We start from the raw sequence: 21,350 nt of genomic DNA on the forward strand, positions 1-21,350 counted from the left end.
TGAAATTTCATATATGGAATTTCAAATTGCATTAATTCTGACCAATCGGGTATCAACGATTCCAACTAAGCTTGAAAGTGAGCTTACGCCTTATCAAATCGTAAAGATATGTATGTATTTATATCAATTATAAAATTAATATTATGTTATGAATTAAATTCTAAAAATCGCGCAATGATAAGACCAACGATCACCCTGTTGCATGAAAAAAAAATCCAAGTTTATGTTCGCGCTCGTTCGCGCGATTCGGATTCGCCTTAACGTGGCGTGCAAATCCTTGCGGACGCGTCGTAAAGTCTAGCAAACGCCTCGCGGAGGAGTCGCGCGAGCGCGCGACTCGTGTGCCGTCCCCCCCCCCCCTCAGTCCCCCTCGGGCCAGTCTGGTGAGCGAAGCTGTTGGAGAGTCTCGTGTCGTTCGAACATGGCAGCGGTGATCTCGGAACTCGACTCGCGTGACGGTCGCCCGTGATTCATCGGACGCCGATGAAACGACAAATATGAACGGTAGGCCGGCGCGGCGGAGTGATACGTGCCCGCTGACACGGAACCGACGACGGGGAACGAGGACGCCGGGGTCGTCGCGAACGAGCTTTTCGCCGAGGTGAGTTCCCCCCTCGCTTTTCGCACGAGTTTCTTCGTCCGTTTACCACGCGCCGCGGAACAAAAAAAGTCGCGAGACTTGGCGATTCGCTCAAAGCGAGTCAAATATAAAAAAGCGAAACGGCTATTATAAAAGTTACCGTAAAGGCGCGAGTTGAACGTCAATTCGCCGCGGCGTGTAGAACCGCGCGGTCGTCGGGACGTCGGCGTCGGGGGATCGAAAACGCCTCGCGGAGTCGCGCGCGGAGTGAGTGCCGATATATCCATGACAGGCCGCTATATCTCCGTGGGGTGAGACGATTGATTGTCCACTTCTCTCTTTCTCTCCCCCGTGACGTTCCATTGTCGGTCGCGCGACCGTCACGCGGGGCTCGTTCGCCGCCTTCCCCTCCGTGCTCCGTATACCGTTAGCTTTCCCACGGGTGGTGGGTGCTGCGAGTCACACGAGGAGAAGCGCCGTCCGAGAACGATAGTATTTTGACAGAGGGGCAGAGGGAGAGAGAGAGAGGAGGAAGAAAAGAAGAGTAGAAAGAGGGTTCGCGCGAGGAGGAGGTGGAGGAAAAGGTCGGGGAGGGGGACGGCGGGAGGGGGAAGACGATTCGCGAGTCGCGAGGGATGGATACGCGGGTTACGTGCTTATTCCGATACGCGTGTATCAACGTCGCGTGCGCAACTCCCACGCCGCAAACAACGGTTTTTCTCTCTCTCTCGCGCGCGTCTCGCATTCCGCTCTCGTGTCGGTCGGGCCGGACTCCGGCGAGCTTCCCGATTAGGGAGCAGTCGCCGGTGACCGGGAATGGGATGCGGCGACCCTAATCGGTACCATTATATTTATATGCGCGCGCGTATGTACGTGCGTGTGCTGGCGTGTGTATATTTATGTCCGTGCACGCGGAAGTGTGTATGCGTGCGTGCGTATGCGCGCGCGCATGCACACACACACGTGCACTTGTGTATATATGTGTGCGTGTGCGTGTGTATATAATGACCTTGAATTTGACTATTTCATTGAATGCATTTATGGAGCGGAGTCACCCCTTCCTCGCATTGTCTCCTTAGGAGGCTAAATGCAGACGAATTTATTCGAGTCTCTCTCTCTCTCTCTCTCTCTCTCTCTCTCTCTCTCTCTCTCTCTCTCTCTCTCTCTCTCTCTCTCTCTCTCTCTCTCTCTCTCTCTCTCTCTTTCTACGATATCTGAAGCCGAGCCAGACTTTATAATTGTACTGTTACATCTATTGTTATTTTTATCAAGGCGTGTAAATTTAAAATTGTTTAAAAACAATTACAACAATTTCACATTGGCCACGTTCAGCAGAACGTTTATTTTACAACCTTTGGACGTTTTCCGAGCTCAGATTGGATTATTCTTTAGATCCAGAGGAATAATCCAATTTGGGCTCAGAAAACTTCCAACAGTTGCAAAATAAACGTTCCGCTGAACGTGGCCGTTGTCTTGCCTTGTTGATCAATTTGTCCGTGTGATACTCTTAATTTGCAATGCGATTGTTGCATCGTACGTTACGAGGATGATAATGGGGAGCCTGTCTCACAAACTGTCTGTCTGTTTTGTCTCTTGACGGAAGCAGATCATGATCATTTAATGAAAAGCGAGGATGATGGATGGTACACGAGCGGCAGAGGTATTGCCGTTGCTGCAAGAACGTTTGGCAATACTACCGGGCGGACGGGATCGCAGGGGGGGACCTGTGCTCCTGTTTCCGAGCACGCCGAGGCGCGAGCGGGCGAAACCCGAGGATTACAGACGTCTCCTGCAGTATCTGTTTGCCATTCCGAGCGATGAGGCCAGGGGACTGCGGTTCACCGTGATTGTGGATATGCGTGGTACAACGTGGGACTCGGTCAAGCCTATTTTGAAGGTTACACCCTTTTCTCGATGTTCTCGCTTAAATGTCGCTTGCCCGCTTGCACAACATTTAATCTGCATTAATATCTTCAGGTGTTACACGAGCATTTTCATCGTACAGTTCACGTAGCTTTTCTTATTAAACCGGAGAACTTTTGGCAGAAACAGAGGACCTCGTTGGGTAAGCAGAAGAAATATAATTTTGAGGTGAGTGGATTAGAAATTTATGTTTGTATCTAATTCTAATTATGCTTGGACTAACTTAGATGTTTGCAAAGTTATCAATCTGTGAAATACATTAATTTCAGATTAATACAATCAGCTTAGAGGCTCTTGTAAAAGTTATAGATCCTTCTCAGCTCACGGCAGATTTAGATGGATCCTTGCAATACGATCATGCTCAATGGATCGATACCAGATTAGTTGTAGAGGATTTTACGTGGCAGGCGGCGGATCTTCTCGATCGATTGGACGACTTGCAAGAGGATCTCAGTCGAAATGACTTTGCTGACGATGTTGCGGGAGCTAAGCACGGAATTGATCTGCATAACGAGATGAAAAAGAAAATCATGAAAGTCCCGGTGGAGGATATCGAAGTTGTTGGGCAACGCCTGCTTCAGCGATTTAACAATAGTTAGCTAACACTTGCCTAACGTTAAACTTTCTTTATAATGTAATGTAAACGTATTGTAAATGCGTGTAAACGTGTTTCCAGGTGCAACGGCAACCGGCGGGGAAGGAGGAAGTATTGACAATGGGGCGGCAAGTTGCACAGACTCCGACGGACGAGCCCTGGCCACCCTGGTTATTCAGCATTTGGATTCCGTGCATGCCGCGCAACAGCATCTGTTACAACTGTGGCACATCAAGAAGATGAAATTGGATCAGTGCTTTCAGCTGCGACTGTTCGAACAGGATTGCGAGAAGATGTTCGATTGGATTTGTCACAACCGAGAGGCGTTTCTCGCCAGCTACGTGGAGATCGGCCGCTCGTATCAATTGGCCAAGAATCTGCAGGAGGAACACAAACATTTTACAATGAGCTCGATGAACGTTTACGTGAACATAAATAAGATCCTCACGATGGCTGGCAAATTGCTGGAGACGCAGCATTACGCGGCTGGGCACGTGCGAGCAGTGGCGGGACGTCTGGATCGTGCTTGGAAGGAGTTCGCCGCGGGTCTCGACGAACGTACCGCAGTACTTAGTTTAAGTGTAGTGTTTCACCATAAAGCGGAACAGTATGTCGATAACGTGGCTGGTTGGAGTCAAGCGTGCGAGATTAGTAATCTGCCCAGTGAAATTCCAGCGCTTGAAACTCACATTCGCCAACATCAGACTCTTTACGAAGCCATGTGTCAGGCGTATACGGAGGTAAATTTTGTCCTATTCGTAGCAATATAAGCTTTACCATCATTCAACACGACCGATTTCATCGTGATATGTTTGGAATGGACAATTATTGTTTTTGCGTTATTGTAAATCAATCCGACTTTCATTTCTTCATACATTTCTTTTCATTTACACTGTAAGTATATCTGATATTTAACAGGTTTACAATGCATATCAAGCGTTATTGAGCGGCCTGGGTTCAATGCTGCAAGTATGTCATAATGTGAGCGCCCATTCTACAGGGTCGGATACATTTCGCGTCGATTATGTACGAGAAATTCAATTTTTAAAAGCTTTTTGGCGATGGAATCCGTTGCTCGCTTGGTACTTGGGTGCTATTGGAAATATCTATCCGCAAATTTTCTGCCAATGATTAACATTTAAAGTAATTTCCTTATAACCCAGGCGTCTCAGTATTCTCGAACAGATTTTTTTTGTATAGTCGCACGTTTATTTGTCCGTTACCGATATTTGTTACTTTACCAGTATTCGTCATCCTATTGTTGTTTTCTCGACTTTGATTCAAAGTTAAATTTACGTTAGTTATCCCATCATACATATAAAGCCATATATTCGAAATGAACATTGTATATACGAATGTTTCTTAAGCGGGATTGGGTAAAATTCTTATTTAGGTGCATAGTACCAGTAAGAAGCTTCTTTACCAACTGGATCATCTTGTGCAAGTCTGTAATCAACCGCAAGGAATTGACCATGTCGCCAGAAAACATGTACGTTAATTGGTGTTTAAAGGAACCGTTATTGTTGTTTTTCCTTTTTGTCAAAGCCTTCCTCGTGATTACATCCCTGTGTTTAATTTTTTTTTTAGAAAACAAAGCTTAATTTATATGTATTAAGCTTTTCAAAAAAATGTTTATAATTGAGCGAGATAGTAAGTGCTTTCATCATCCTTTTTTTCCAACTGTTCTTTGCATGGGATAAAAAGGAGGGATTATTCTGTACATGCTATTCAGAGGGAATAAGAATAATATAGAGAAACATGCTTGCTTGTGCTGTAATGATATTATATATAACTTTGCATAAAAAGCTCATTAAAATAACGATATCTAATGATACTGATCGGGATGCATGCAGCATTGTTCAATTAACTAATAATTTATCTTTCAGACCGATTTCCGTATCGTTAATTCACGTTTTGATATCTGATTTATACAGAGCCAAGATGGACACAGCATTGACAGTCATACCGGCACGAGTGGTAATCCAGCAGCTGATTACAGCGAAGGTGCATCTCACGTATTAGCCGTCATTCATCAGATTCTCGGTCATCATAGAGCATTAGAAGCCCGTTGGCACGCTCGCAAAGTCAAGTTGCATCAACGGCTCGCATTAAAGTACGAAAGTAGCAAAGCTCGCGTACTGTTGTATCGATAGTAACGCACGCAATTATGATTTCCAGATTATTTCAAGAAGATGTGAAACAAGTTCTCGACTGGCTGACGAACCACGGCGAAGTCTTCATTAGGAAAAACACAGGCGTAGGTCGTAATCTGCAGAAAGCACGCGTCTATCAAAAAAGCCACGAACATTTTGAAAATGTTGCTCAGGTGATTTATTTAATATATAATCTGTTACTTTACACATGGTTATATGTTTTCATGAATGTACTTAACGCTTCTTTCGTTTGCAGAACACTTACACAAATGCGACGAAACTTTTGACCGCCGCTGAAGAACTTGCTCACACGGGGGAATGCGCGGCTGACGAAATATATGCAGTGGCACAAGAGTTGGAGGCTCACGTTAGTAGCTTCGCAGCGAGGGTCGAGCAACGGCGTCGTAGATTAGATTTGGCAGTAGTGTTTTATACTCACGAAAAAGAGGTATTTTTATACAAATTTATTATTTACATCAAACGATAATTTGTAAAACGCGCAGATATTTTTATGTCTGCGTATCCGTGCACGTACGGTGTTATTTTCAATGCGGTTTTGTTTCACAGCTTACCGGTTGGGTAGACGAGTTACGTCAGGAATTGCAGCAGGATGAGGTTGCGGAAAACCTGGAGACAGCGGAAAGACTGTTGGAACAATGCGCGCAGCACAGATCGTCTTGTCTCGAGGCGTGTGCTTCGACAATAGCCCAGGGCGAAGCTCTGCTGCAAGAACTCCGCGAGGCAACCGATGCGCCCGACACAACCGGCTCAATATCGGCAGTGGAGTCGGCCTTGGACAGATTGGCAAGCTTGAGACAAGAATTGGAAGACCTGTGGGCCACCAAGAAGCTGAGACTGGAACTGTGCCTGCGATTACGCGTCTTCGAGCGCGACGCGCTGGAGGCTAGTGGCCAGCTGGAGATGTGGGCGCAGGAGCTGCAGGGACCACCGCGAGAGGGTTCACCCGAGCAGTTGCTGCGCGTGCACAACGACGGAGTCGCCCACATGCAGAATACCGCTTTTCAAATTCTGCATCGTGGTCAAGAATTGGCGCAAGTCTTGGAGGAAGCGGGGGTGTGTATTATGGCGGACGGTCAACATAGCGCGGCAGCGCGGGTGCAAGTGCTTCTCGAGTTTCTGAACGAGAGAGAGTTAGACGCGGAGGACCTCGCGGAAATGCGAAGGGTACGGCTGGAGCAAGCGTCCCAATTACTGCAACTGCAGACAGACGCTTCTCATGTGATTAAGTGGATACGAAATGGCGAGTCGATATTACTGGCCTCACTCAGGATACCGGACGATTTTGAAGACGCCGACCAATTAGGGAAGGAACACTATCATTTTCAACTCGCGATAACAAATACTCACGCATCCGCCGTGCAAGTGAAACACAAAGCGGACGCTCTGATAAGCGGGAATCATTACGATCCCAAAAGTATCAGGGAGGTCGCGGAGGATGTTACCAAACGTTGGCAGCAGCTAGTGACCTGTGCGGAAGAACGACATAAATTAATTACTGCCAGTTTAAACTTTTACAAAACGGTGGACTCGGTACGTTCGGTTCTCGACAGTTTAGAATTGCAATACAATGTGGACGACGATTGGTGTGCCGACGGAGAAAAGGCTGGCGGCATACCGGCGAACATTACCAGACATCAGGAGCAAAAAGAGGCCTTTCTGAAGGCGTGCACGCTGGTACGACGAACCGGTGAAACGTTCTTAAAGTACATCAATCGTAGTTTGCAATTTTATAGCTATCACGCCAATAGCGCCGGTTCCGCGAATAAAGTCAAAAATATTTTGGAGGAGTTAGTCGGTAAGGAGAACAAAGTGCTCGAATACTGGACGCAGCGAAAGAAACGTTTAGATCAATGCCATCAGTATGTTCTGTTCGAACGTAGTGCGAAGCAGGCTCTCGAATGGATAAAGGAAACCGGTGAATTGTATTTAGCGACCCATACCAACGTCGGGAAGAATCGCATCGAGAACGAACAACTGTTGCAAGAGCACATCGAGTTCAAAGGTGCAGCGAAGGAGACGAGAGAAAGAGTGAAATTGTTGATTCAACTCGCTGACAATTTAGTCGAGAGGGGTCATGCTCATGCCGCAGCGATCAAGCAGGCCGTTGCCGAGGTCGATCAGCGATACAAGGACTTCAGCGCGCGAATGGACTGCTACAAAACGCAAATCGAAGGCGATCTGGGTATCCAGCCCGACGAGGGTCTGCACAGAGATCTGTCTATCGACCGGAATTCGGATCCGTTGCTGGAAGAGAAGATCAAGGGTAAAGATCTGAAGGAACTGAACGAGGAGAAGAGAAGATCTGCACGAAGGAAAGAGTTCATTATGGCTGAACTCTTGCAAACCGAACGTACGTACGTAAAAGACTTGGAAACCTGCATCCGTTGCTTCCTGGAAGAGACACGATGCGGAAAGGGAAACGTTCCACCGGGTTTACACAGTCGGGAATCGATCATTTTTAGCAACATAGAGGAGATACATCAGTTTCACAGCAATGTATTTCTACGCGAGCTAGAAAAGTACGAAACCATGCCGGAGGATGTGGGACATTGTTTTGTAGTGTGGGTGAGTACTATGCGGGTATTAAATCAATATTAGGAGCCGCAATTTTACGTATATCGTTGCAACATTCGTTTCATTCCAGGCACCTAAATTTGACATGTATGTAACTTACTGTAAGAATAAACCCGAGAGCAATCAACTATTAATAACGCACAGTGGAACGTGGTTTGAGGAATTGCAGAGAAAGCATAGAGTAGAACATCCTATCGCTGCGTATCTAATCAAGCCGGTTCAGAGAATTACTAAGTATCAGCTGCTACTTAAGGACTTGCAGGTATTCAGTATTACACGTACATCTCACAAGCTTGCGATGTTAATTTTAAATCGATCGAGTACATATTATCCTCGTTTTTTTTTCCAGGCTTGTTGCCAAGAGGGACAGGGCGAAATAAAAGAGGGATTAGAAGTGATGTTAAATGTGCCTAAAAAAGCTAACGATGCCTTACACTTAAGTCTACTGGAAGGTTGCGACGTTAGTATAGATGCGCTCGGTGATGTTGTGTTACAAGATTCATTCACAGTATGGGACCCAAAACAGTTGATCAGGAAAGGAAGAGATCGTCACATATTTCTTTTCGAATTGTATCTTCTCTTTACAAAGGAAGTGAAGGATTCCGCAGGAAAGGTACGCTGCACGCAACAGCTTTGTGTCTTTAGCGTTAAATAAAATTTATCGTGTCGCTCATTTGCTACAACAACGACAACTAAAAAATTGTGATTGAATTGTTTGCAATAGAACGGCGAGAATTCAATACACTGAATGAAAGAGCTATAATATATAGCTAGATACTTTTGTTCCTCTATAATCAGTTATTACATAAAAAAAATCACATTTATAACATTACAAAATTTCAATGATTCAAAACATTCAAACTTATTTTCTGGAAAACTTTGTTTTCTGAGTTGTGTTATTGTTGTGTTATTGAGCGATATATCAATACCACGTCGTGTCTTTCAAGGTGAAATACGTTTATAAAAATCGCCTGTTGACCTCCGAATTGGGCGTGACCGAGCATATCGAAGGCGACGAATGCAAATTCGCGGTGTGGACAGGACGGGCACCGACTAGCGACACGCGCGTAGTGCTGCGAGCGAACTCGATGGACGCGAAGCAGCTGTGGGTGATGCGGTTACGCGAGGTGATACAGGAGACCTTCTTGGGCAAGAATATGCCCAAGAGCCCCGCTAAAAAGAGCTCCAGTCAACGCTCCAGTAGGGATCTGGAGGAATGCGCATCCTTGGACGAGAGCGTGGAGAATCTCGACCGAAACTCCTTGGCTTCCTTCGGTTCTACTAATACCACCGATTCTGATAAGGTAAAGTACGATTTCTTGAATATCAAGCTCTTTATACGATTCGTGAGAACTTACGCGATATATAGTAATAAAGAGATATATCAGATTTTTACCTAAAAATAGAGTTTGACGATAACTGTAAACAATTTTTGCTATCGCACGAGAAAGATTAAATCGATAAAATTACATGTTATTTAAATATGACGTAGAAGCATGCTTTTTATGGTGATGTAACTAATTTTTGACACGACAGTGTTACTTTCTTATTTGATAAGAAAAAATCGAACAGTCTACAATTACTCTACAATTCTTATTCCTTGAAATCAAAATTTTTTTATATAACTTTAAAGATCATAAGATATATGTTTACCTAATATAAAATCCGGTCTTCATTATTATCAATTATCGTGCAGCAGTGTTCTGCATATTTTTTGATAAATTTTTAGCATGTTGCACACGGGTAATGACCGCTATATCATTTTTACCTCGAAGAACTATTTATAGAACTGCTTCGCTGCAGACCAAGCTAGAAGTTTATGCTCAAAACGATGATTCATCAAAGATTACTACATTACTCCAATCTCGAATAATATTTGTTTCGTCTTGAGCTTATCGCTTTTCGATGATATTTTTATGACAATAGCTTCATCTCACCTTTTCTAACTACTACTATGTATTAGGAAATAACATAAAAAAAGTATACAGTGATCTTTCAAGTTATATAAAAAATTTTAAAGCAAAAGCATAAAAAATTATGCTTTTTGCGATTTACAATTAAATTCCTCTTTTATCCTCAATTACATTTGCTTGTGTAAAGGTATCTTTGACCGCCTTAAAGACATGCAAAGTATAAAATTTCTAAATATCTAATTATCTAAAACTACTGAACTATTTCTGCCTCGATATCTCTCTTTTTCAAGCAAAATCGAAGTAATCCGCGAATAACAGAGAGTCTACGGATCCACGGGAACATCCTATGCGAAGGGCACGGTCGCTAATCATTTCTCACCCACCCTTCGTACCTCCGACCTTTACACACCTCGACACCTCCTCTTCAAGATCCAGAATTGTAAACATCTTCCTTCGACGCTCGTAAAAATTGAGAACTCACGTTCTCGGAACGATCCGCTTCCGAATCGGCGCCTGTTATCGGTCCCGAATGTGCCATACGAGTCCACCTGGTTCTTCGTGAGTTCTCGCCCCCCTGCGACAGGGGGATGGCGACACGACGCGACACGGGGAGAAGGCCGCGGCAGGCCAGTACTCGCGCAGGGTTGGGTGGGGCGCGAGTTGGGTTGGGTTAGTTATAATCTCGTCACTCTCCGCACGGTCGCGGGAGGCCGACGGATCAGTACGGGCGCGACTCCCGGGTCAGATGGATCCACTTAAGGGCCCACCGGTGATCGCGCGTAGCTGGACGAATCGGTAAAAGCCCTGACCTTCTTGCCGGAGGACGGAGAAGTGGGAAGAAGGCAGGAACAACAAGAGAGAGAAAAGGAAAATAACGAAAACGGGCCAGTGCACTGTCGACGATGGCGGACGCGCCGCGCGTTGTCGCGCGCTCCAGGACGTGCCCCGTGAACGATAGCGCGCCGTCCACCACGTCGTTCCTGCCCTCCTGCGCGCCGCGGTCGCGCTCGCGCGTCTGAAGACCGTAAACCCGCAAGGGGGGCCGATCGCAGGGGTCCCCGGAGGGGTTCTCCGAGACCCCCTTTCTATCATGACGTCACCGGCCGGGAAACCGGCGACGATCGCCCAGAAGGCGCGCCGAAAGATCTCTCTGCCGTGGTTCCGCCAGGGCTCCGCGGCACCGCCGCACGTGACCCTCTCCAGGCAGCACACCATCGATACGCCGAGCTCGTTCCAGGCCCGACTTCTGCGCCGTCAACCCTCCCTGGCCCAGGTACCCCGCGAGCCCTTGGACAATCCTCTCGGACGATCCAGCCTCCTCTTTCTTTTTCTTCCTTCGCGGGACTCGTCCCTTCGACCACTCATCCCCCTTCGGCCGGCAAACATCTTTTCCTGGAAGATCGTGTCTCTCCTCGCAGAAGAGATTCATTACGGACGGAACTTCGACAAACTTTGCGCGCTCCTCTTTCGGAACCACAAAAATAGATACCGGACGTTGAGACTCGAATCCGCGAATCGTCGCGATCGAGTGAAATCCTGGGAATTCGCACGAAGAGGGATGGACAGTGCAGAGTTTCCTCGAACGAGTATCTGGGAACCTCGAAGCGTCGGCCGTGGGCGATAACGTAATCTTTCCCGCGTTCCTTTATCGCCTCTATATTTTTTCTCTCCCCCTTTTTTCACCTTGGTCGCTCCGCGCCGCGCCGCGCCGCGCCGCGCGCGGAGAGGCGCAGCGCGGCGCGAGTTAACGACGGAGAGCGAGGAGAGAACTTGGCACGTGGAAAATTCTATTTCGGATCGCGGAATGTACGAAAATCGGGCGGACCATCGGGCGGGACCATTCCGGTCGGCCCACGTCGGGCGAACAATTGCGCGTCTCTCGCGCGCGACGAAAGAGGAAAAGGAAGAGAGGGAGCCGAGAGAGCGCGGGAGGGACAGTGTTGTTGATTGAAAACGCGGTAAACGTGCACGCTTGGTCAATATGATACACGCACACGAGGCGGTATTTATAGCAACGTCAAAGTACCGCGGTGTCGTGACATTAGCTATTTTCAAAACGCCGGAATCCGCGTGCGATTTAAAAGCGTCGTCGCGGAAGGGCGGCCGCGCGCGCGTATAAGGGATGAAGAGCGAGGCTGATGAGCGAGCGAGTGACACCCGGGTGACACTGATCCGACGATCAGAATCACTCGGGCGTCAGTAATCGGATCTCTAGAATCTCGCTCCGTCGATCCGCAAATTCAAAGACAATCGGTCTCTCGCGCAGAGCGAGCGAGCGAACGAGGGAGAGAGCGAGAGTGAGAGGGCGGGAGCGAGAGGGCGAGAGCGTGCCCCACGGTCGCGCGACGGAGAAGGACGGATCGTATCGACCCGTCTACGCTTGCGTAAGCACGAGAGGACAGGCTCTCTTTCTCTTCCTCTTCGCTTTGCTTCCCTGCTTTCGGTTTATCCCGCACCCACCCTTCTTCACCCTTGCCCGCTCCGCCCTCCCCCCCCCTGGCCCCCGGCCTCCCGTCGCGGTCGCATCACCGCCGCTTTCACGCACGCGCGCACACAGACACATCGCACTCCGCTAATTATCCCATTTCTATATTCGCCCCCTCCCTCCCCCTCTTAACCCTTTCCCCCTCACCCTCTTCTTCCCTGCCCCGGTATTCGCGCGAACATCCAACGTACGTCGACCGTGAATCGCGCGACCCCGCCGCGCAATGTGCCGCGGAATCTATTGAGAATCCCCGATGCGTGCTTTCAGACCGGAGTCGTCGAGATGACGTGGGTGGTCGCCGATCATATGGCCGCGCCGGGTTCGAGGGAGCTGAGCGTGACGAAAGGGCAGCAGGTCGAGGTGTTGGAGAACGGTAGCGCGACCACCGGGACCACCAGCGTGACCAACGCCGGCGAATGGACCCTGGTACGTCTGCCGCTCACGCCTGGACAGGCCGAGCCGGCTGCGGAGGGTCTGGTGCCCACCAGCGCCCTGAAGCAGCCGCCGACCGCCTCCTGCAAAACTTCGCCGTCCAGAAAAGCGTCCACGCAGCAGCAGCAGCAACAGCAACCGCAACAATCGCATCACCATCACCAGCAACAGCAGCCGCATCATCATCCGTACCACCAGCAGCAGATCAATCAAGCAATCGTCCAAGCGCAGCAGCAAACTGCCGTCGGGTCGTCGACCACCGCCAGCACGTTGCCGCCGACCTGCTGCGTCGCCGGCGTCCCGCCGACGACGCAGCAGGCGTCCTCGTTGAACGCGGCGCTGTCGTCCGCGGTGCTGTCGCCGATGCTGTCGGAGGACGCGGGTAAGCGGACGCGAAGAAAAGAGAGAGAGGTGGAGCTGGTCAGTCTGAGGCCTTTGCATTTAGGTTTCTTATTTCTCGCGAATACACATGACGCTGTACAAAAAAAAATAGCGGTGTATCGTTGCGCGGTTTCTGCGAAGAAATGCAGAAATTGGAGCGACACCGGACCGAACTGCCGGAAGTCGGTGAACCGCAAACAGGCGCAAATGCTCGATGACGCGATCGCGCGCTCGCCTCTTATCAATTCCGATAACTGTAAGATAAGTTTGGAGCGAAATTCTAGGGATGTCTTAGACTAAACAATTGGTCTTTTGATTAACAGAGAACACCGGAAGCGACGGCAGCGGGTCAACTAGTACAAATTCACCCGGCAACAAGAGACGGGTTTTCAGCGGGTGAGCATTTCATTAGAAACTCCGTCGTTTAATAAGTGCGCCTTGCGCTTATCTCGAAATGTCATACGTGCAACGATAATCATGTACCACGGTCGGGCGTTTCTGTTTATAGACGGAAGTGGCTCCCACCTTCTTTACGCAAACTTAGCCAAGGTAAAGTCGAGAAAACCAATACGGCCGCGCCGACGTCATCGCCTCCTTTGATTGGACCGTCTTTAAAGAAAAGCGGCTCGGACAAACGCTTTAAATTACCGAGCGGCGTCGAGCACAATCGGCCGGGCAAGGCGGCGTTCGAGGCCGAGGCCGAGGTGCAAGAGGGCGAGGTCAGCAAGGAGGAGGAGGGCGAGGAGCAGCAGGAGGTCGAGGTGGACGTGGACGTGGATGCGGACGTTACGGAGAGCGACGACACAGCGGTGACGAGTTTACAGGAGCAGAATGGTGGGGAAGATGCCGACGACGATCTGGAACTTCCGCCACCGATGAAACCTATAACCGAACCGATACTCGTAGCTACCGCGAATGGTCCATCTGGGTCCACGATACCGAGCGAATTGCCCGGGAAACGAGTGAGTAGTCGATCATACCTGGTTTTTGGAGAGTACTCGATCGCGCTTTCTCGCGTTCTTCGCCGTGTAACCGTTTGCGCTTTCTTTTATACAGTCCGTCAGTCTGTCGGAACGTACGACGAAGATTCTCGATGGCGGCGCGACAACAGCCGATCTCTCGGAGATCGAACAGATCGTCAAGGAGCGAATGGTAAGTCCGTTCACGTTATTACATGCACAAGTTTGTGCATTGCACAAAGTACTACTACGCGTATCATAATTAACAGGAGCAACATACAGAAAATCAGGAGAGGCATAGTCTCATGCGAACCCCGAACGGAAAGTCGTTGAGCAACGAGGAGGAGTATTGTAACGCGGCTATTAACGCGGTCGCTTCCGAGGAGGCAGATCCGGAGAGTACCGCGATCGCGAAGCGGCATTTTGTTATTAGCGAGCTGGTGGATACCGAGAGAGATTACGTCAATGACTTAAAGCTGATAGTCGAAGGTTACATGGCACTAATGCGAGATCCCGACTGCGAGATCCCCTTGCCGGAAGATCTGCGCGCCGGGAAAGATAAGATGGTTTTCGGTAACATAGAGGCTATTTACGAGTGGCACAGAGAGTGAGTCGGACCAACCGTTGAAACTTTTTAGCGATGATCGCACCGTCGAAACTGTTTACGATCGATGTTTCCTGCTTTCAGCTTTTTCCTCAAAGCTTTGGAACGTTGTTTGGAACGTCCTGAAGAGCTCGGACCGCTCTTCAAACGTTACGAGCGAAAGTTGCACATGTACGTGGTTTATTGTCAGAACAAGCCCGTCTCGGAATACATCGTGTCCGAACATATAGATACTTACTTCGAGGTAATTATTAAAATCGATGAAACCGGCTACGCGCAAAACGGAAACATTTAAACAAAGAGGCGTATGTGTTGTTGTAGGAACTTAGGCAAAAACTTGGGCATCGTTTGCAACTCTGCGACTTGCTGATCAAGCCCGTACAAAGGATTACAAAATATCAACTTCTTCTACGGGAGGCACTGCGCCTCACTGAGCGAACTCAAAGGTTATCGGAAATCGAAGGCCTCAGAGCGGCGGCTCATGTCATGCGAGTTATTCCTAAAGCTGCAAACGATATGATGGACGTTGGGAGATTACAAGGTTTCGACGTGAGTATTGCCCTTTTTTCACTCCCTTTCGTTTTTACATGGTATAAAAACAGTCTCGAAAATCCGTCACGTTTAACTTTCTTCAGGGTAAAATAACGGCGCAAGGCAAGCTGTTGTTGCACGGTCCGCTTCTGGTGTCGGAAATATCAAACTTATCGACGAGAGAAAGGGAATGGCAAGTCTTTCTTTTCGAGCAAAATATCATCTTCAGCGAAACTGTCGGCAAGAAAACGCAATTCACCAGTCCTGTCTACATATACAAAGCACATATTCAGGTAAGATTACTTGTTAATTGGTTTTCACTTCTATCTGCCTATCCTTGTTACCGGAGGAGGAAAATATCATTAGTATCATTACATTATCGGATCGATGTACACTGTATGTAGGTAAACAAAATGAGTCTCGAAGATTCGAACGACGATCCAGAGAAGTTTATCATCCGGTCGACGGATCCCCGGAACCCTGGGCTAGGATTCTCTTGTAGCATAGCTGAAGAAAGTAGTGGACCGCGCAGGCAGGAGTGGGTAGATACCATCACTGCCATCCTGCAAACTCAGCGTGACTTCCTGAAGGCGATACAATCACCGATTGCCTACCAGAAGGAACTTACCAAAGACCCACTGTAAGCGTCTCTAACACATTGAATTACACACTGACTCTCTTTTAATATCCGATCTGTGAATATTCGTTCCGACATATTTTTGTATATTTTATATAAAAAGAAGATACAATCGCCGTAAGAGCTAGATAATCGTTAGTCGTATCCTAAAAAAAAAAGAAAAAAAAACCATCGCCTGCTTTCCTCTGCGCCCTGCAGCTCCATTTTTCACCTTTGTCGAAAATTAACTACTTTCCACCGTTTCGATATATCTTAGCGCCTTACATTGTTATTAATATCACACGCTAAAAGATATTTGCACGTATCCAATCATTTTTCTCACATTCCTTTTCTGGATTAAACCTTTATATCCGATGACGATATATTGCTTTCGTAGTACAGAGGAAACGATAACGATGCAGTATTCAACTATATTCCGCGCAGGAGCTTAAAGAGTATCTACACACACACACACACACACAACACAGTATTTACACTTCAAAACTTACACTTCTCTATCGGCTTAGTAAGAAATAAAAATACACTTTATACCAGAAGAGTATATGTGCAGGGTGTCTCAAAAGTGATGCATTTATTTTTTAATGACTCATCGCTAGACGGATTTGAAAGTGATATCTCCTTAGCGAGAGGCGACTGAGCAGCGACAAAATTAAATTTCCGATATTAAATATCTACACGTGACTGGATATTTTTAAAAATTAACCGTTAAGGTGATGTCGCTTTTAAATTTTTGCAAAAGGCCGTCATTAAAAAAACGATGCGATAGCTTTGGAACATACAAATATAATAAATATATATCTTTTCATATTCGATGACGTCTCGGAACGATTGTAGACTTCAGCTATCGCTCTGTATCAGATATATATACGGAAGTATATATACTTTAGTGTTTTAGATTGCCACGGGCATGCGAGAGTTAACGCTCTTTTTATCGTTTAATGGATCAAAATCTACTCACCCTGTTCCTTAACGTATACTACTCTTCTAGACTCGACTATCTGGTCCCAGGATAAACGTGTATTAATCCGTTCCAATGCGCATGCATTATGCGTGCATGTATTGTATGCATATACATATGCACCAAGAATGGGGGCGTATTTTGTTGTTTACGTGCGTTTACATCTCTACACACATGCGGACTTATAAACGATATGACGATATACAGAAGGACGCGCTACGAGTGCGATGTATTAATAACGTAATAATATATGAAGATATGCAATATATATATTTATAATAATTTTAATAACGTTTACAAAAACATGCGCGCGCGCACGAGTCTACATGGACAGATTTGTGGCGTAACAGTATACTGTGTATATATTTAATGCGCGACACTGGAGGACAGTCCGAAGCAAAGCTATAATTGACCCGCGAATCGTAAGAATTTTGTCTAGAATAAATTGTAAATTGATGATTAAGACCGAGTGATTGTGATATGCATCCCCTTTTATCCTCGTCTACTATCTAATACACGCCCGACCCGACTAACCAGCTTCTTTTCTTATAATTTCATCAAGAACACAGTACTGCGGGAAGCAAGTCCAAGTGTATCTACCACGATCACAACCAACCAACCAACCACCTACCTACCTTGCCGCCATGCGTTGCTATATTAAGCACACACTCATCTATTCTTCGACACGTCCGAAAGATCCAAGTTGCTGGCGACGTCGGTTTCCTCCGTATATCCTGGCTAATGTCGAGACTCGTTCCTATCGATCGCTTCGAAATTCCATTCCGTTCGGAAGTCCATTCGACGAGATATCCTGAAAGATGTTTTTTCTTTATTTTTTTTATCATTTAACGACTACCCGCGGGCGTATCGAAGTGCGCGAGTCTCGACGCGTAGTACTGTGTCTTGGATTTCATTTATGATTTGCTGGCGTACAGCCGTGCCACCGTCACCGCCACCGCTACCACCACGTCCGAACCTGTACGGGCAACCGTGTCGGTTCCTCCGACGCTGATCGTCTCCGGAACGACGAACAAGGGTAACGAGCATAGGAGCCAACCGTTGCAACGCTCGCAAACCGGAGGATTGGAATGCGCGCAACCACGTACGCCCAGCCCGACAAAGAGTAGGCTAACTTTCCTGGAGGGATTTAAGAATACTCTACGCACACGCTCGCCGATTCGCAACAATTCCATCCCGGTGAGCCAATCCTGTTTAACATGGGTTTTACCCAATTTTAGCTGGCGTATGCATACGTTGTCACCCGTGTCAATTGGAATTCTTGATGATTGCAGCAACGGGGCTCTTCCTCTTCTTGATGCCTGTCGCTATCTACCGCTATCTATCGCATTATCTTCTATCGGTGCGACGATTGTTATACCTCTATCATTAAACAACTCTGTCGACTATGAACGATCCACGAACGCCATTACCGTATCTTCTTAATCTTGTGTAACGAGACCTCCATACAGACGTAAAGCAAAAAGCATACGTACACACCTGCGAGGGATAATCGCTAGAAAAATGGAAAGAAAACTTCGAAACCGACCTCTTGTAAACGAATGACTTTTGATTCTGCAAATCCCGTTATCGCTTCTAACACCTTTTTACTCACTATATACTGTGTACTACACTACACCGCTGGTTTCTACCGCTCGTCACCAAACGTTATCGCTAGCACTCCACAGAATCGTCGCAATCGATACCCGCCTCTGTAACAACTACTCTACCGCTGCTATACTGCTGATTCTGTCAAAACCACTGCTACTACTACTACTGCTGTTATTTCTTCCTTTACCGGGATCGCTACTATCGTTATTGCCGCTACCATCCGCCGCACTACGGTGCTGGAAGCTCTCCCTGGGGTCGAACTTCCATGTCGCATTCTGGGTGAACGCAGAACGGGGCGTAGCGACGCAAGTTGCATGAAAGCTTAACAACGTGACGAACGTTCAAAGAAGACACGCTTGTAACGAAGGGACTGCCTTAGGTCGTTCCAGGTGCACGCGTAAGATTGGCCGCTGATTGGGGAAAGTTACATGCCGGAGACGAGCTCGTTGTCTCGCACCTCGACGGTCCGGGCTTAGTGGTATCCCCCGTGAATACCAAGGACGAGTTGTGGATACCGGCGAGTCTCATTCCGAACTCGGCGATCAGCCGTGCGTGGTCGTTTCGACCGCGGAAGATCGATCTCGCGCGATGTCACGCCGCCGATCCCCGGGAGTCAGCGACGACGGCCGAGGATAAAACGCCGGCTATTCTGAGCAGTCCGACGTCGATACGCGCGACCGTCGGCGAGGTCGTTAGATTCTCCGTCGAGACGCACAACGCGGACAGTGCGACCGTCACCTGGATGAAGGAGGGTGAGGGTCAGTGTATAAGAGAGAATGATCGGTACCAGTTCCAGCGAAGCGCGGGCTTCGTATACCTGCAGATCACCGGTTGCCGAACCTCGGACTCCGGGATATATCACTGTCACCTAAAAGGCGAAACGGGCTCCTGCTCCGTGGGAATTTCTCTCTTCGTCGTAGGTATGTTGATCAGGGATCTCGATATAAGGAGTATCACGATAGTCATGGATAGTCATAGATGATTTAATATCGATCGTGTTTCAGGTGGGAAGAGCGGCACCTCCGCGCGCGTTTTAGGATGCTCGAAGGTGGAGATCGATTGGGACAGGCAGGAGATCGGCGGCGCGTCGTGCAGCATAGAATGCAGAACTCTACCGTCGCAGCAATGGGTGCCGATGTCGAGGCTGGCTAACGAGCCGCCCGTTCTACTGGACGTGTCGATCGACGCTTCGTGTAGCTTTCGGGTGGTGGGCGAGGATGGGCGGACGACCTCGCCGTCGATGGTAGTGACCCTGTCGCGGTCGGACACGGGTGGCGGCGCGGAATGGGAGATCAAGCAGTTCGTCGGCAGGTACCTGGAGCTGGACGAGCTGGGTAACGGTAGATTCGGCACCGTCCGTCGCGCCAGAGACAAGGGCACCGGTCAGGAGGTGGCACTCAAGCAAATTCCGCTCCACAAACAGTCGAGAATGCTGACGCGCGCGGAATACGACGTGCTGGCCTCGACTCATCACGCCAACATCGTCAGGGCGTTTGCCTTGTTCGAGAATGCGCCTCGACCCGGAGTGGACACCATCGTCCTGGAGCTGTAAGTATTCAGCGACGATCACCTGGATAACAAACGTATTAACAAACTCTCTCTCTCTCTCTCCTCTCCGCAGGGTCAGAGGCCCGATGCTGTTTGCATATCTGAGTGAGAAGACAGAATACACCGAAGCGACGGCGACGCGATACACTTGCCAGCTGTTGTCCGCGTTGCGCTGGTTGCATCGTCGCGGCCGGGCGCATTTGGACGTGAAACCGGAGAACGTCCTCGTTGACCACGAGACGGACCAGGTGAAGGTGATAGATCTGGGGGAAGCGGTCAGAGCTCCCATCGACGAGATTGTGCCGCCACCCGCCGATCTGGAATTTGCAGCGCCGGAGTCGGTGCTAGGTAGACCGACCGGCCCTTACACGGATATGTGGGCCGTTGGAGTTTTTATTTATGTTTTGTTAAGGTATTTTCCTGAAATATTGTTTTATTTGTTCCTTCAACCTACTATTATTTTTTTTATTGCAACCTGATCATCCTATTATCCGTGTCTTATCCATCTCTGAATATCTTAGTGGATTGTCGCCGTTTTTGGACGATTCCGTCGAAGAAACCACCGCCAACATTCTCAAATGCGATTTCTGTTTTCCCGACGAATATTTCGAGACGATATCCAGCGACGCGAAGGAACTCCTCGGGAGATTATTGTGCCTGCGTGGTGAGGATCGAGTGAACGCAGAGATCTGTCTTGGTTCGCCATGGTTAAAAGTAATAAACTTATACCTTCATAGTTTCCTCTATTTTAAATAATGATTTACCATTATGTGGCGTCGATATTGCATTGAAATTTAATAAGATATCGTTCTTTCTTCTTGTTAGATATCAACTGGCGCTACCATACCGTCCACTAGAATGGCCGCATTTATAGAACGTCGTGCACACTGTCTTAAACTGCGTCAAGATCATAATGACAGTTTTTATTCTTAAGATTAACAATATGCAGTAAGCATGTTACTTAAAATACATGACAAATTTATATATGTAAATAGCAAAATATACTTAAATGTTTAACTGTTGATGCCTCCTTTAAATTCCGATTGATTTATAAGAACATCTTTCTTTATTTCATAAAAATTCTTTTTCCACTACAAAAGTTGTCATTAGCACTAAAATTTGAGGTTTGTCCCTAAAAGCTGCTCTTTATTGTTAAACTAGTGTACATACGCTTTCTGTATCTAAAGTGAAATAGGTATATGTTTGAAATATATGTCAAAAGCGAGAAAGCAGATTCTAATGCAACCTAATACAGAAATAAAATAATAAGTCTATTAGCTGTGTTCAGCGGAAAAAATAGCTCAGTAAGCGCTCGATCATTTATTACGAATTGTTTCTATAAGTATACATCAAGCACATCCAACGAAGAATTACGTTCATTTCTACCAATGTAGATTAATTTTATTTGCTTTTTATCTTTTTCTAGTTCTCCGAATTTGTTGTTTATT

At 47.5% G+C, this 21,350-nt stretch overlaps 1 protein-coding gene across 6 annotated transcripts; it reads left to right on the forward strand.

Annotated features, from left to right (window-relative positions):
- The first annotated feature begins 375 nt into the window (after positions 1-375).
- Trio (trio Rho guanine nucleotide exchange factor) lies at positions 376-20,924 on the forward strand. 6 transcript variants are annotated; one of them, XM_071780634.1, is made up of 28 exons: positions 383-601; positions 2,187-2,477; positions 2,558-2,671; positions 2,773-3,097; positions 3,180-3,838; positions 4,017-4,124; positions 5,033-5,211; positions 5,277-5,424; positions 5,508-5,699; positions 5,819-7,837; positions 7,917-8,108; positions 8,196-8,459; positions 8,794-9,150; positions 12,512-13,058; positions 13,381-13,453; positions 13,566-14,019; positions 14,114-14,209; positions 14,286-14,623; positions 14,705-14,864; positions 14,942-15,169; positions 15,256-15,444; positions 15,556-15,791; positions 17,682-17,943; positions 18,734-19,274; positions 19,359-19,902; positions 19,976-20,314; positions 20,424-20,616; positions 20,728-20,924. In XM_071780634.1, the coding sequence occupies exons 2-28, from the start codon at positions 2,214-2,216 to the stop codon at positions 20,833-20,835; spliced, it is 9,129 nt and encodes a 3,042-aa protein (XP_071636735.1). In that variant the 5' UTR covers positions 383-601; positions 2,187-2,213; the 3' UTR covers positions 20,836-20,924. The 6 variants fall into 6 exon arrangements, with proteins under 6 accessions (XP_071636739.1, XP_071636740.1, XP_071636735.1 ...); XM_071780636.1 differs by lacking the exon at positions 4,017-4,124 and adding an exon at positions 4,492-4,587; XM_071780635.1 differs by lacking the exon at positions 383-601 and adding an exon at positions 1,251-1,419.
- The last annotated feature ends 426 nt before the right edge of the window (positions 20,925-21,350 follow it).

The sequence above is a fragment of the Temnothorax longispinosus genome, chromosome 6, assembly GCF_030848805.1.
Source record: "Temnothorax longispinosus isolate EJ_2023e chromosome 6, Tlon_JGU_v1, whole genome shotgun sequence".
NCBI classification, from domain to species: Eukaryota; Metazoa; Arthropoda; class Insecta; order Hymenoptera; family Formicidae; genus Temnothorax; species Temnothorax longispinosus.

What these genes read in the sequence shown, in the direction of transcription:
- Trio (XM_071780634.1), top strand. Translation starts at nt 2,214, where the DNA reads ATGATGGATGGTACACGAGCGGCAGAGGTATTGCCGTTGCTGCAAGAA. An exon ending in CATCAACGGCTCGCATTAAA is followed by an intron (nt 5,212 to 5,276) that starts GTACGAAAGTAG and finishes TATGATTTCCAG; the next exon opens with ATTATTTCAAGAAGATGTGA. An exon ending in ATACCACCGATTCTGATAAG is followed by an intron (nt 9,151 to 12,511) that starts GTAAAGTACGAT and finishes GCGTGCTTTCAG; the next exon opens with ACCGGAGTCGTCGAGATGAC.